Source organism: Alosa sapidissima, chromosome 16 (assembly GCF_018492685.1).
Source record: "Alosa sapidissima isolate fAloSap1 chromosome 16, fAloSap1.pri, whole genome shotgun sequence".
NCBI classification, from domain to species: Eukaryota; Metazoa; Chordata; class Actinopteri; order Clupeiformes; family Clupeidae; genus Alosa; species Alosa sapidissima.
This window is the reverse complement of record NC_055972.1, coordinates 17,216,517-17,228,549: the sequence shown is the minus strand read 5'-3', so window position 1 is coordinate 17,228,549 and position 12,033 is coordinate 17,216,517. Positions and strand designations below refer to the sequence as shown.

The 12,033-nt window shown below is 42.2% G+C and overlaps 2 protein-coding genes and 1 long non-coding RNA gene across 3 annotated transcripts in view; all 3 read left to right on the top strand.

Annotated features, from left to right (window-relative positions):
- The window catches only part of si:ch211-130h14.4, a 12,855-nt gene extending 11,167 nt beyond the window's left edge, over window positions 1–1,688 (top strand). Inside the window, exons 8-9 of the mRNA XM_042066209.1 lie at window positions 150–257; window positions 1,578–1,688. Of these exons, the coding sequence (XP_041922143.1) occupies window positions 150–257; window positions 1,578–1,688 (219 nt within the window). The remainder of the gene's footprint in view (window positions 1–149; window positions 258–1,577) is intronic.
- Window positions 1,689–2,066: 378 nt separating this feature from the next.
- LOC121685376 lies at window positions 2,067–4,388 on the top strand. Its single transcript, XR_006023347.1, has 4 exons — window positions 2,067–2,207; window positions 2,569–2,669; window positions 3,951–4,005; window positions 4,282–4,388. It is a non-coding gene; the product is annotated as an uncharacterized LOC121685376 (long non-coding RNA).
- Window positions 4,389–5,976: 1,588 nt separating this feature from the next.
- tbxtb (T-box transcription factor Tb) lies at window positions 5,977–10,169 on the top strand. Its single transcript, XM_042065853.1, has 8 exons — window positions 5,977–6,277; window positions 6,636–6,900; window positions 6,992–7,126; window positions 7,429–7,490; window positions 7,610–7,668; window positions 7,966–8,142; window positions 8,961–9,090; window positions 9,799–10,169. The coding sequence occupies exons 1-8, from the start codon at window positions 6,072–6,074 to the stop codon at window positions 10,061–10,063; spliced, it is 1,299 nt and encodes a 432-aa protein (XP_041921787.1). The 5' UTR covers window positions 5,977–6,071; the 3' UTR covers window positions 10,064–10,169.
- Window positions 10,170–12,033: the final 1,864 nt, after the last annotated feature.

Below are 12,033 nucleotides of genomic sequence, written 5' to 3'. Positions count from 1 at the left end.
TCCCTCTGCAAGTGGTCAAATGTCCGACACAAACAAGGACCTCCACACTAAGGTCAGCCAGTGAGGCTTCCCGAAAATTTCCCCATGAAGCGGCTTTGTGAATTCTGCGGCCTTGTCTGTGTCTCAGTGTTTCTGGCTGTCCTCCACAGACGGCCGTGGGGAGGCAGGGGATGCTGGGGGAGAGCGGAGGCAGTACCCCCGACCCGGGAGGCAAACAGGCACAGGAGCGGGACGGAGCTAAACAAATGTTTCCCAAGGCAAGTGTCAAACCGCAGGGGCAGTGAGCTGCCTGGACAGAGGTGCAGAGAGGCAAACACACCTGTGGGAGAAACCTTTGAATCCACATACACTCACATACACACACACACAAAGCGTGCGCGCTCACACACACACACACACACACACACACACACACAAACATACACACAAGCAAGCGTGTGCACACACACACACACCCACACACAAGTACATGTCACAAACACACACACACACACACACACACACACACACACACCACACACACACACACACACACACACACACACACACACACACACACACATGCATACACACACACATTCATACACACACACATTCATACACACAAGTGCGCACACAAACAGCACCTATGTGTTGCTATAGACTACACAATTAATGTATATTTGTACATCCTGCACAATATCAATCTTATTCATCCAATTACCTTATCTGCCCATTTTAATAACTGTACCAGAACGTTTTGTATTCTGGATATACATCACAATTTCATCCCGACTGAAGAGAGATAAAAGAGAAGTTTGTTGTCTGTGAAACTAGCCATAGAGAGAGGCTTGGTGCAGAGACTCAGGGAGAAGAGAGCGGCCGGTTGAGTCCGGTGAGACTGATCCTGGTCCTATGCAGACAAGCACGCCGGCTGATTTTTCTCACACCTCCCTGTCAGAGTGGATGTGGGCAAACAGAGCCCGGCCGGGGCAGGGGAGAGCAGAGGGGAAGGCAAACACACCAGGGCAGACAGGGCTGCTCAGAGCCACAGGCCAGGGGCATTATTCACCCCTCACGGCACTGACAGCTGCAAGCCAGGAAGAGAGAAGGGCCACTACAGGATCATACAGGAGTGAGTGTGTGTGTGTTTGTGTGTGTGTGTGTGTGTGTGTGTGTGTGTGTGTGTGTGTGTGTGTGTGTGTGTGTGTGTGTGTGTGTGTGTGTGAGTGTGTGTGTGTGTGTATGGTAAGGTATACTGAAAGGATAGCTGATGTTCAGTAGCTATAGTCCCTTTTAAATGTGACCGATAAAATGCCTCTCACGGGTTCACTGTGTGCTTTTGGTCTATGTGACCTAAGAAAAAATAATGTGGCCTCTTACAGTATAAAACTGGTAGAGATGTGATTTGGTTTTCTGTTATTTTCTCTATATATTCAACACAGCTTGTTGGACTGGGTGCCACAATCACCCTGTCTATTCTACCATATTTTCACCCAGTACATCTACTGTGTTTAGTGCCCTGTTTAGACACAAGGGTGTTAAGGGTATAAGTACATCTGCCCCAGAGGTCCCCACACCTCCTGGTGTAACAAGAGGGGCTGAAGAGCACCAGCCAGGTGTTCAGAGTGACACGTCCGGTGTGGGAGGTGACACTGTGCCTCTGGGACCGTGACTGTGAGGCCACCCAGCTTCGACACTATCAGTAGCAAAATGCAGCAGTTGCGGTTCAAAACATAATATTCCCCAGGATGACAGAAAAAATGGGTGATACAGAGAATATACTGTATGTGCACCACATTATCTTTCCCGTATTTTGCAATTCTTGAGATTAGTCTTTTTTATGGGAAATGGTTTGCCTAGGGACAATACATATTGCATAGAAATTATATAATTGGTTGAAAAGGTAATGTGGCAGCTCATTCCAAACTATGTTTACTCAGACATGTTTACTCTGCCAAAAGGACAATATACATCTATCTTATGTCACACTTATGTGTGGGGTGAGAATTGGACTTCCTTTGTATATTCACATTCTTTTTAAGTGAAATAAAGTCACTTTAATTCGTCCTAAAAGCTTATCCAAGTGAGATTAATTCTGTTTAAACGTTCAGCAAAGTGAGATTAATCCTGTCTGACCACAGATGGTCTCCCAACCAGTCAGGAGGCCCAAGTTTGCTACCCTGCAGCCCAGCTTTATGGACGCTCTCAGAAATACTATTCTCCCAGTAAGACTGTTTTTTCTTGACTTTACTGTAAGCATTGTCAACTTTACTTGGTTATGGTTATGGCTATGGTTACCTAGCAGACACTTTTTTCCATAGCTACTTACAGAATATAAACATTACAATAGTTAAAAATGGACAGTTTTTGTAAAAAAAAAGGTAAGCCTACGTTAAGCAAAAAGGTATTAATATTAAGCAAAAAAAGTATTATTCATTTATTTATTTATATATATATATATGTTTTGGCCATAGGTCTGAATGACACCTTTAAAGTTTCAAACCTATACATGCTTTTCCTGTGAAGTATGTTTTGGTATTCAATGTATGGTCAGTCAATTAAAATACAAAGTGTTCACTCCAATAGACAGCCCCCAAGCTTCCTGAGAAGAGGAGCATAGATAGGAACCTGTTGAAGCTCCGACTCATGCACAACCTCTCTCTCACTCACATGGCCTTCTCTCAAAGGTGAAAACACCCTCTTATGCACAGCACCATTTTCTACATGCTATAGAACACTGTATAGGAAACTGACGTCTTTTTACTGGATTCTAATGTTCTGCATTATGAGATTGCATGCACAGCTACACTTATTAGGGGTTCAAGCAGAGAAGCTGCGGGAACCCTATTGTTTTTGCTCTGATTATTTTCCCCTAGTAGTATTATTATTATTTTTCCGCAGCATAACCGTGTCTGGAGCCATAACTGTATTAGGTACATACACTAAATTTTCACTGAAGGTCCCAAGTCAGTGCACGATCTCACAAAACAGGAATTACCCATTTCTGTCCATAGGGGTCCAAAGATTCTTTTTTCATCTTGTTCCTTCAGAGGTCTGCATCCATTCCATCCAGCCATGCCAATTTCCATAATGCAAATTTTCCCGCCATTTTCAAGAACTCAAAAGTGAAACTAATATCCTCCTAGACTGTTGTTCCGATTCCCACAGAAGTCCGTACACATCATCTACAGACCAAGGCTAACAGATTGGCTATTTTCCGATTTTTGATTTGTTGTCCGGTTTCAAAGTTGCATGTCAATCAACTTTTACATTGTGGCCTATAATGATTCTATTGCCTATATCTTTTCTTTCCATTAAAATACTCAAATAAGTAAATTACTAAAATAAGCAAATTTATGTTTTTGCTCATATCTCCGGAATCGTATGGAATTTTTGACAAATTCTTCTTTCCTTTTGTTCATTCAGAGCTCCCGCATCCAATGAATCCAGTCACACCCATTTCCATATTGCACATTTTCCCTCCATTTTCAAAAAACTCAAAAGTGAAACGAATCTATCTTCTCAGACTATTTCCGATTTTTGATTCATAGCTCCATTTGAAAGTTATAGATCATTCCACTTTTGGGACGTGGCCTATAACGATTGTATTACCTATATCGTATCTTGTAAATGTCCGATTCTATTCAAACTTGGTATACACAATCAATACTACATTCTCTGGACGCACACCACATTTTGTACAATTCGGTCCATAGGGGGCCCCCACCTTCATGCTGTTAAAGGGCACGTCTTGCCATTTTGCCTGGACCCCGACAATCACCATTTGTGGTTGTAATTTTTTTTATTATTATTATTATTATTATTATTATTATTATTATTGTACACTTCATAGGTTCCACATATAAGATTGATTGACATATTACTCAAAAGAAATCCCACTGACTTTGGGAAGTGATAGATGCCACTGATAGATATGTGTAAATGACTGGTGCTTAATCCTTTTCCAGACTGTTGGGGAAAGGTGGACCTATTTTGGAGGATGGATATCAAATGAGACATCTGGTGAGTATCATGTCCTATTCATGATAATTAGATGGTTCAAGGTTTTGAGAGATTCATATGGGATTATTGTCCCATTTTGCTACCAGGTTTAATCCAGATTTGAAAATGAAACCTGTATGAAGACAGTAGTCCAGACAGACAAGCACAGAATTACCTCTGACGACAGTGGGAAAATATACTCAGAAATTTCATATAGCAACAATATATGATGAAACTGTATTGAAAAGGGCTGTTTAGTCCAAATGAAAATAACAAATTGTCTTGCCTGTCCCACAGAGTGATTACATGTTCCCACATAGTAATGACTTCATGGAAGCTGATCAAACCACCAGAAAAACTCTCCTCTCTTCTTTGTCGCAAAGCCTCAGCAACAGGACCACATCAGATTTTTACCATCAGTGAACGACCAGACCAAACATTATAACTTAACTCTATAGACCTCTATAGGGCGATTAGTGATTTATTCATTTTTTCATTTAAGTTACGTTATGTCTTCCCAGTACTGAGACTAAATCAGAAACTCAGGATAGGAAGCCTTGTGAAGGAGGGATTGCTTCCGTTCATCCAGAGGAGCCCTTGTCTATAAATGACTTGCTTCAGCAAAACACATCACCTGTAAGAAACCTCTTGTTATAAATGACTTTCTAACTGTAATGATAAGGAAAGACTAACTTATTTCTGCTTTATTATTTCATTCAACAGGTGGACGATTGCAGTGTGAAGATGTGGCAGAATTACAGTATGCTTAAGTGTTGCATTAGATGACCTTGAGGAAATGCATGGTATGCAGACTCTGAAAAAGTCTGCTTTGCCAGGATGTTGAAATTATGTGACAAAGAGCTGTTTTGTGTAGAATGAAAGCAGCTGCTTCATGCATTTGGCATGTCTAGTAATACTGACATTAGAAACCAACCCTTAATTAATATTTAGGCACTTATTTGGTGTGATGATCATGCCCTGAATTACTTTTGTGTGAAACTTCTGAGCAATCTTTATTCTTAAGCTTTATTTCCTTCATTTTTATTTTCAGAATAAAAGAGATTTGTATAATATTTGTATATTTGTGTGATTTAATTAGCCTGATTATGGCATTAATAGAACACATTAATAGTACTAATAGTACAAATTAATTAATAGTAGGTACTTTTGATGGAGATTTCAATGAATTTAATGTTGAGACATAGGATTTGTATTAACCGGAAGAGAGGAGATTGTAGGTTTCATGAGATTTTATGAATACCCCCAATCATGTTGTGATCAGTGCGTTTCCTGCCTTGTCACCTTGGCTTGGTGATTCCCACAGACTTTCAAACTAATAAACATCGTCATTGACGGCGTCCGTTGACGTCTCAAACACAATGGCGCTACCTAGTTTTTTTCTATCGCAGCTTGTCATCTTTGGAATATTTTTTACTACAACTATTACTATAACTAGCTATTACTGTTAAAACTATGTCTTTCTATAAATGAAAATATTCGATGTATTTGTTTACAATGCACGTCTACATCACTTTCCATAGTTGTCCACTGGACTGACTGCTAATTACACAACAAATTGTTTATTCGCGATGTCACTAGGACTGGTTGACCAGCATGTACTGTAGGCCCAAGTTCCACCGGTGTTCAAAAGTGAAAGTGATTCAGTGTAGCTCAAGACAGCGATATCTGTGCTTATGCAAATGCACTCCTGCTCCTGCAGATGCTGCTTTAATACAAGTGTAAATATTTGGAGATGTGGCATGTCCATTCACAAATTCCAAGGACAGTAGACTTTTGATGTGGCCATTTCCACTGATATGGCCGCCGCTGGCCAATGACTTCCCAAGCGGCAAACATCAAAGTGGAGACAAGCCAATCAGTCTCACTCTTCCCACTCACTGATGGCCCGTCACTGTGGTCTATTTATTACAATCCAGAAGAAGTAACGGACCAGCTTCACCTGCCTTCCCAATTCATTTAGTGGCATTAGAGAAGAAGAGAAGGTAATTAGATAACGCCCAAACTTTGAAAGGCTTTTTTTGTCCTTTAGCTTTATCCTTACCGAAGCGCTGGAGCTCTTGGGTAGAATGGCCTCAAGTATTGGCGAGTGTCCGGGAAAGACGGCACAATATCGAGTGGACCACCTCTTGAGTGCGGTGGAAAATGAACTACAAGCTGGGAGTGAGAAAGGAGATCCAACGGAGAGGGATTTAAAAGTTCACCTCGACGACGCCGAGCTGTGGCTAAAATTTAAAGAGCTTACCAATGAAATGATAGTGACCAAAAATGGAAGGTACTTCTTATTTATCTAACGTTTAAACTTCGCCTCGTATCACTATATAACGTGAGGACATAATGCAAAATATTAACTGCGAGTATTTTACTACTCACTCCTGCCCATGTGTATGAATCTGTGTAAACATAATTGTTATCTATGCACAGCAGTAGTTGCATTGCATGATAACATCTGACAATACGTTTTAATCCCTTAAATTCTTCAACAAAGACATAGAGAAACGTGTAAGGCCTGTGTCAGTCTATTCCCATATAGGCCTATTTTAGGCTATATTCTGGTTTGTTGATCCTTTAATAGAGATTATTTGAAATTCACTGCTGAAAATGCGGATGTTCTCTTTTCTTTTACGCATCAGACGGATGTTTCCTGTACTGAAAGTAAACGTGTCTGGTTTGGATCCAAATGCTATGTATTCCTTCTTGCTGGATTTCGTGGCTGCGGACAATCACCGTTGGAAATACGTGAATGGGGAGTGGGTCCCCGGGGGTAAGCCAGAGCCTCAAGCACCCAGCTGCGTGTACATCCATCCAGACTCGCCAAATTTCGGTGCGCACTGGATGAAAGCTCCGGTTTCCTTCAGTAAAGTAAAGCTTACCAACAAGCTTAATGGTGGCGGCCAGGTTCGTTGAGGCGTCCTGATTAAATCGACATTTAGACAGCGCGTTAGGATTCATATGGTTTATCTGACACAATTTTTTTTTATTTCCTCAGATCATGCTGAACTCTTTACATAAATACGAGCCACGTATCCATATTGTGCGCGTTGGCGCACCACAGAGGATGATCATAAGTCACTCATTCCCTGAGACCCAGTTCATCGCAGTGACTGCATACCAGAACGAGGAGGTAGGCTGGTGTTTTTTAGTATTAGATACAAACTGTCAGTTCTGCAGTAAGTGTCCAGACTTTATTCAACAGTTTTACTCCCTTAGGGAGGGGTTAAGTATAAGTATACTTTTTTGATCCTGTGAGGGAATTTATCCCAATCCGTGAATTAGTGAAACACACACAGCACACAGTGAACACACAGTGAGATGAAGCACACACTAACCTGGAGCAGTGAGCTGCCTGCTACAACGGTGTTCAGGGAGCAGTGAGGGGTTAGGTGCCTGTGAGCTGTTCTCTAAATGCAGTCCTCTTCTTTTCAGATCACTGCTCTCAAAATCAAATATAATCCCTTTGCCAAGGCTTTTCTGGATTCCAAAGAAAGGTATTGTGATTATTCCTTACTTAAGACAAACTACCTGTTTGCGAATGTTCCTAAAAGACCAACCACTATTGTGTCTGTTTTTGAATGTGATATATATTCATATACATTTCACTTAACAGAAGTGACCCCAAAGATGTGACAGAGGAGGCTGGTGACCAACAATCTGGCTATTCTCAGTGTAAGTGGTTTTAAGAAATACTCTTTTCAAAGCAGCTAATGTCCATCAAGCATTTGGATACCTTATAGATAGCTTCGGAGTTGAGTTCAGTGATTCATTGACAGGGCTCATTAAATGATTTCAAATGAGCTTGAGTTCAACTTGAATCAGTTGCGTGAAAAAAATGCTATCATACCACACGAATGGAGCACAGCTTCATATGTGTCACGATATAATGTTTTGTGTCAAGTCAATGTAATAAAAAGTGGTAATTGATTTTAAGGCACTCTCTGATGTTCGCTTGCTTCCTCTCTGTAGTGAGTGGCTGGTTCATCACTGGCTCTGGGTCCCTCTGTCCTCCGGCCAGTCCTCACCCCCAGTTTGGAGCCCCCCTGTCCTTGTCCTCCTCCCATGGCTGTGACCGCTATTCTTCTCTGAGGAACCATCGCTCTGCACCTTATGCCAGTCCCTACGCCCACCGCACAAACTCCCCAAGTAAGTAACACTCTCCAGTTCACAGCTCTTTGTAATTTGTCCATTTGTTAATTGGTTTTAAGGACCCAAATGTAGGCTAGCAGTTGCCCTGTCTTGCGTGGAACCATATAAAGATGATTGGCTTCTTCTCAGTGCAGTTTAAAAAGGCTGCTCAAATGAGCTGCCTCTGAAGAGTGTGTCCATAGAATGCACACATCATTCCACACCATTAACAAGAAACTCAAACAAGTGTCGCCTCCCAGGGAATGTCCAGCATTCCTGCTGCCTTTGTGTAAGCTGATTCTCAGCATTGTAAACAGCTGGGTCTCTAGTGTGGAATGCTTAGGACACTGTTGCATTTCACTACTGCAGATATTACTCAGCACGGTTTTAAATATGTTTTATCAATACAAAAAAAGAAACTGTGTTTTGTTCAATACTTACTTATTACAATAATCACAAACTAACAAATGACCATTATGGTTATGACTTACTAAAATATGTCATGTCTGTGTTTTTCATATATGACTACACAGAACAAATAACATAGCATTGTGCAGTATTTCTGTGACAGTGAAGTTTTCAATTTGGTCATTTTATCCACCCTTTCTGATGAGTATGCATATGTTGTGAACACTGACAAAATTATTTAGTGAATATTTTGTGCCTTCCTGTATTTATTTATTGCACTTTACTGTGAAGTACTTTGGTGCGGCTAAGCCATCTGTAAATGCGCTATATAAATAAAATTGACATTGACAATAATGAAAATAATGAATACATAGAGTTCTAAACACATTAAAGGTCTGTAAAACAATGACTGTGTTGTCTGTCTATAGCCAGTTACACAGAGAACTCCTCAGCGTGCCTGTCTGTGCTCCCGGCGGATAACTGGTCCAGCCTGCCCATGTCTCCCCACTCTGGCATGCTCCCAGTGAACCACACCTCCAGCCCCAACGCCAACTCCAGGTGAGGTTCCCTCTTCCCCATGGAGACCCATGTATGTAGCAAACTAAAGGCTGGAAACACCAAACACCCAGGTGCTGGAGTCAAAAGGAATAAAACTGATAGTGTACAAAGAAACCCCTCACTGTTGTATGCTCTACAAACAATATGTACGCAATGTTTTGTTGCGTTTGTCTCAACCTGCAGAAGGCCGTTCGGCTGAATCTTCATCAATTACATTACTTCAACACCTGAAGAAAGCTTGTAGAGCACTCAACAGTTCTTTGTGCACTTCCTAACTAGGAGCTGTCCAGTCTAACTGCCCTCTAGTGGACTCTGCTTCAAAGTGAAAAAAAGTGTGCAAAGTGTAGTGAATTAACTTACAGTAGCTTTACCTTACAGTCAATATTTAATGCATAGCTCTGACTAAAGGTTATAGGTATTTGAGATAATCAGCCACAGAAATCCCTCCCTTCCATGCTTCAGAAATAATGTGTTGATTGGCTGGATTTGTTTATGGCTTGGTCCAAGCTACAGGCGTAATACTGACAATAAAGGTTGGAGGTGGAGACTGAGTAGTGCTAGTACTCCTGTGCTAACACTCTTGGCTACTTTCCTCGATCACCATTACCCTGGTTGACACACGCACACACACACACACACACACACACACACACACACACACACACACACACACACACAAAGTCTCAGTCTTTGTACTCCTCCTTGCAGCCAGTACCCCAGCCTGTGGTCAGGCTCCTCTCTGGCTCCGGTCTCTCAGTCTGGCGGCATGTCCAGCGGCCTGGGCTCTCAGTTCCTGCGTGGATCGTCAGGCCACTACGCTGCCCTCTCTCACCCCATGGCAGCGCCCTCTTCTGGCTCGCCCCTGTACGACAGCGCAGCCACAGAACTCCCTCACGACTCCTCGCAGTTCGACACGTCTCCCCACTTGCGGCTGTCCACCGCTTGGACACCCGTCACACCACCTTCTCTGTAAAGACTATTGCAGACATATGTGGACATTGTGTGCATCTGTGCAACAACGGAGGAAGATGCAGAGTTTTGTTTTATGGAGTTTAAAGGGACACCAGGCAACGTTTTCGTGTTAATTACACATCTTCGTAAGTCGGTATATGGTTAAATGACTCATTACAGGGCGAATGATGACTCTCTCGCACGCCCCTACTGCCTGTAGGAAGAATATCCCACTTGCAAGTTCAGTGTATCGTACCCGCCGACCGAAGCAGTTTCAGTTTACATCCTGCATCCACAGCACAGAGGCAGGCTAACGAAACTCTAGCGATTGTTGCAAATGTGTGTATAATGGCAGAGCCGGCGAAGAAGCAGCGAAAACTCTTGACGGAAGATGCAAAGAAAAGGAAAAGAGCTTCAGACCGAGCGAGGGGGAGTTTCGTAGAGAAAAAGCATCAGGCTTGCCTGGTGTCCCTTTAAAGTTTCAAGGAGGCATATTATGGGCTTGGACACATTCTAACTTCCAGTAACAGCAACAGACTGAATTGATCTTTTGTAGCATGGCACTTCTACCTTGTGCTAAATGTAAAGGAAATTGTACATGGTGTAAATATGAATGCTATTTTGTGATTTTTTTATTTCAATTTCAGATTTTTATTTCCAAGGTTTATTTCCAATAATGTATAGCTATTTTCTTTTGAATATGCAATAAGCTGCCTTGACCATATGATGAATACCTATTTTAACAAAGTCAACATAAATTGTTTCTAAAAATTGTTTCATACTAATTAAAATTGTGGGTTGTATTGGTTGGTTGTGATTATTGGAGAAGGGGGTGTTACAAGCTATGCCCCATTTTCCTGTATTGCTTGTATTTGCTTGATGGCCACATTTCTGTCCCTCTCGCACAAACAAAATTCTGCTGTCCCTACAAAGAGGTAACCTCCTGCCCAGCACCACACCTTTGGAATTGTTCTTTTCTTCCATACAATCAACAGGAGCTTCGGAGCTTCCATTGACATGTCACAACATCAGGTGCTTCTTGATAAACCTGATAATGTATGCCATTTGGACCAGGAGACGCTTCAGCCTGTGAACGATGCACAACCTCATGCATCTCTTTCCACCTCGGCAGGGCCTTGTCCAATAGTGAGCCTATCTCTCCAACTGGAGGAATGTCTGCGGCAGGCACGGCATTATGGGTGGAACTAATGGGCCTGGACCCACCCACTCTTCCACCTTTTAGGCTCAGCCCTTCATTTTTGTTGCCCTTTTCCTCTGCCGAACTAATCTTTTTATTTCAACTTGACATCTTGACTTGGGTTGACTTTGCCTCTCCTTCCTAGCTCTCAGACAGGCTCCATATCTTTCCATGCCACAATTATTGAAATACCCATAGTCTGTCCCACCCACCAGCTGTCCCTTTCAATCCTTCCAAAAATCCTTTTAAATCAACATTTATGGAACTCCATTCCTCAACCTCAGAGGCCCTAAGCCATTTAACATTTGGCTTCTGCGCATCAGCAGTCTCTTTCTTGATTTGCCGCTGTATTTCAGCAGTTGCATGATCCCCATCATTCTGTGCAAGTATGCCAGGTCCTCCTTCAGGTGTAGCAGGGCTATCCTGCGGCCTTTGGTGCTTAACCTGCTGGTGGACTTCAAACGACTGACTTGAGCGACTTCGTAACAAGTAATTATCAGTGTAGGGACTTTGTACACGTTCATCCAAGTATTTTTCCCTTCCCTAGATGGAATCATCAAGCCTTTCAGTGAAGTTTCTTCCATCCACATACACAAACCTGCAAAGATTTCTCCTTGCCCCCAAATTTGGCTAGTCCAAGTAATCTACCTATGAGTCTTCTTTCACCCCTGCTCTCACTGACTGTTGGGGTATTCGGTATATTTGTTGTTCTATAGCTTAGTTGGGTGCATCTGCTTGTCTGTTTGCCAGGGATGCTGCTGCTAAGGATTGCTACCAATAGCAGCCCCATTGAG

Coding starts and splice junctions, on each gene's coding strand:
- tbxtb (XM_042065853.1), top strand. CDS start 6,072: ATGGCCTCAAGTATTGGCGAGTGTCCGGGAAAGACGGCACAATATCGA. Junction 6,901..6,991: donor AGCTTAATGGTGGCGGCCAG/GTTCGTTGAGGC, acceptor TTATTTCCTCAG/ATCATGCTGAACTCTTTACA. Junction 8,143..8,960: donor CCACCGCACAAACTCCCCAA/GTAAGTAACACT, acceptor GTCTGTCTATAG/CCAGTTACACAGAGAACTCC.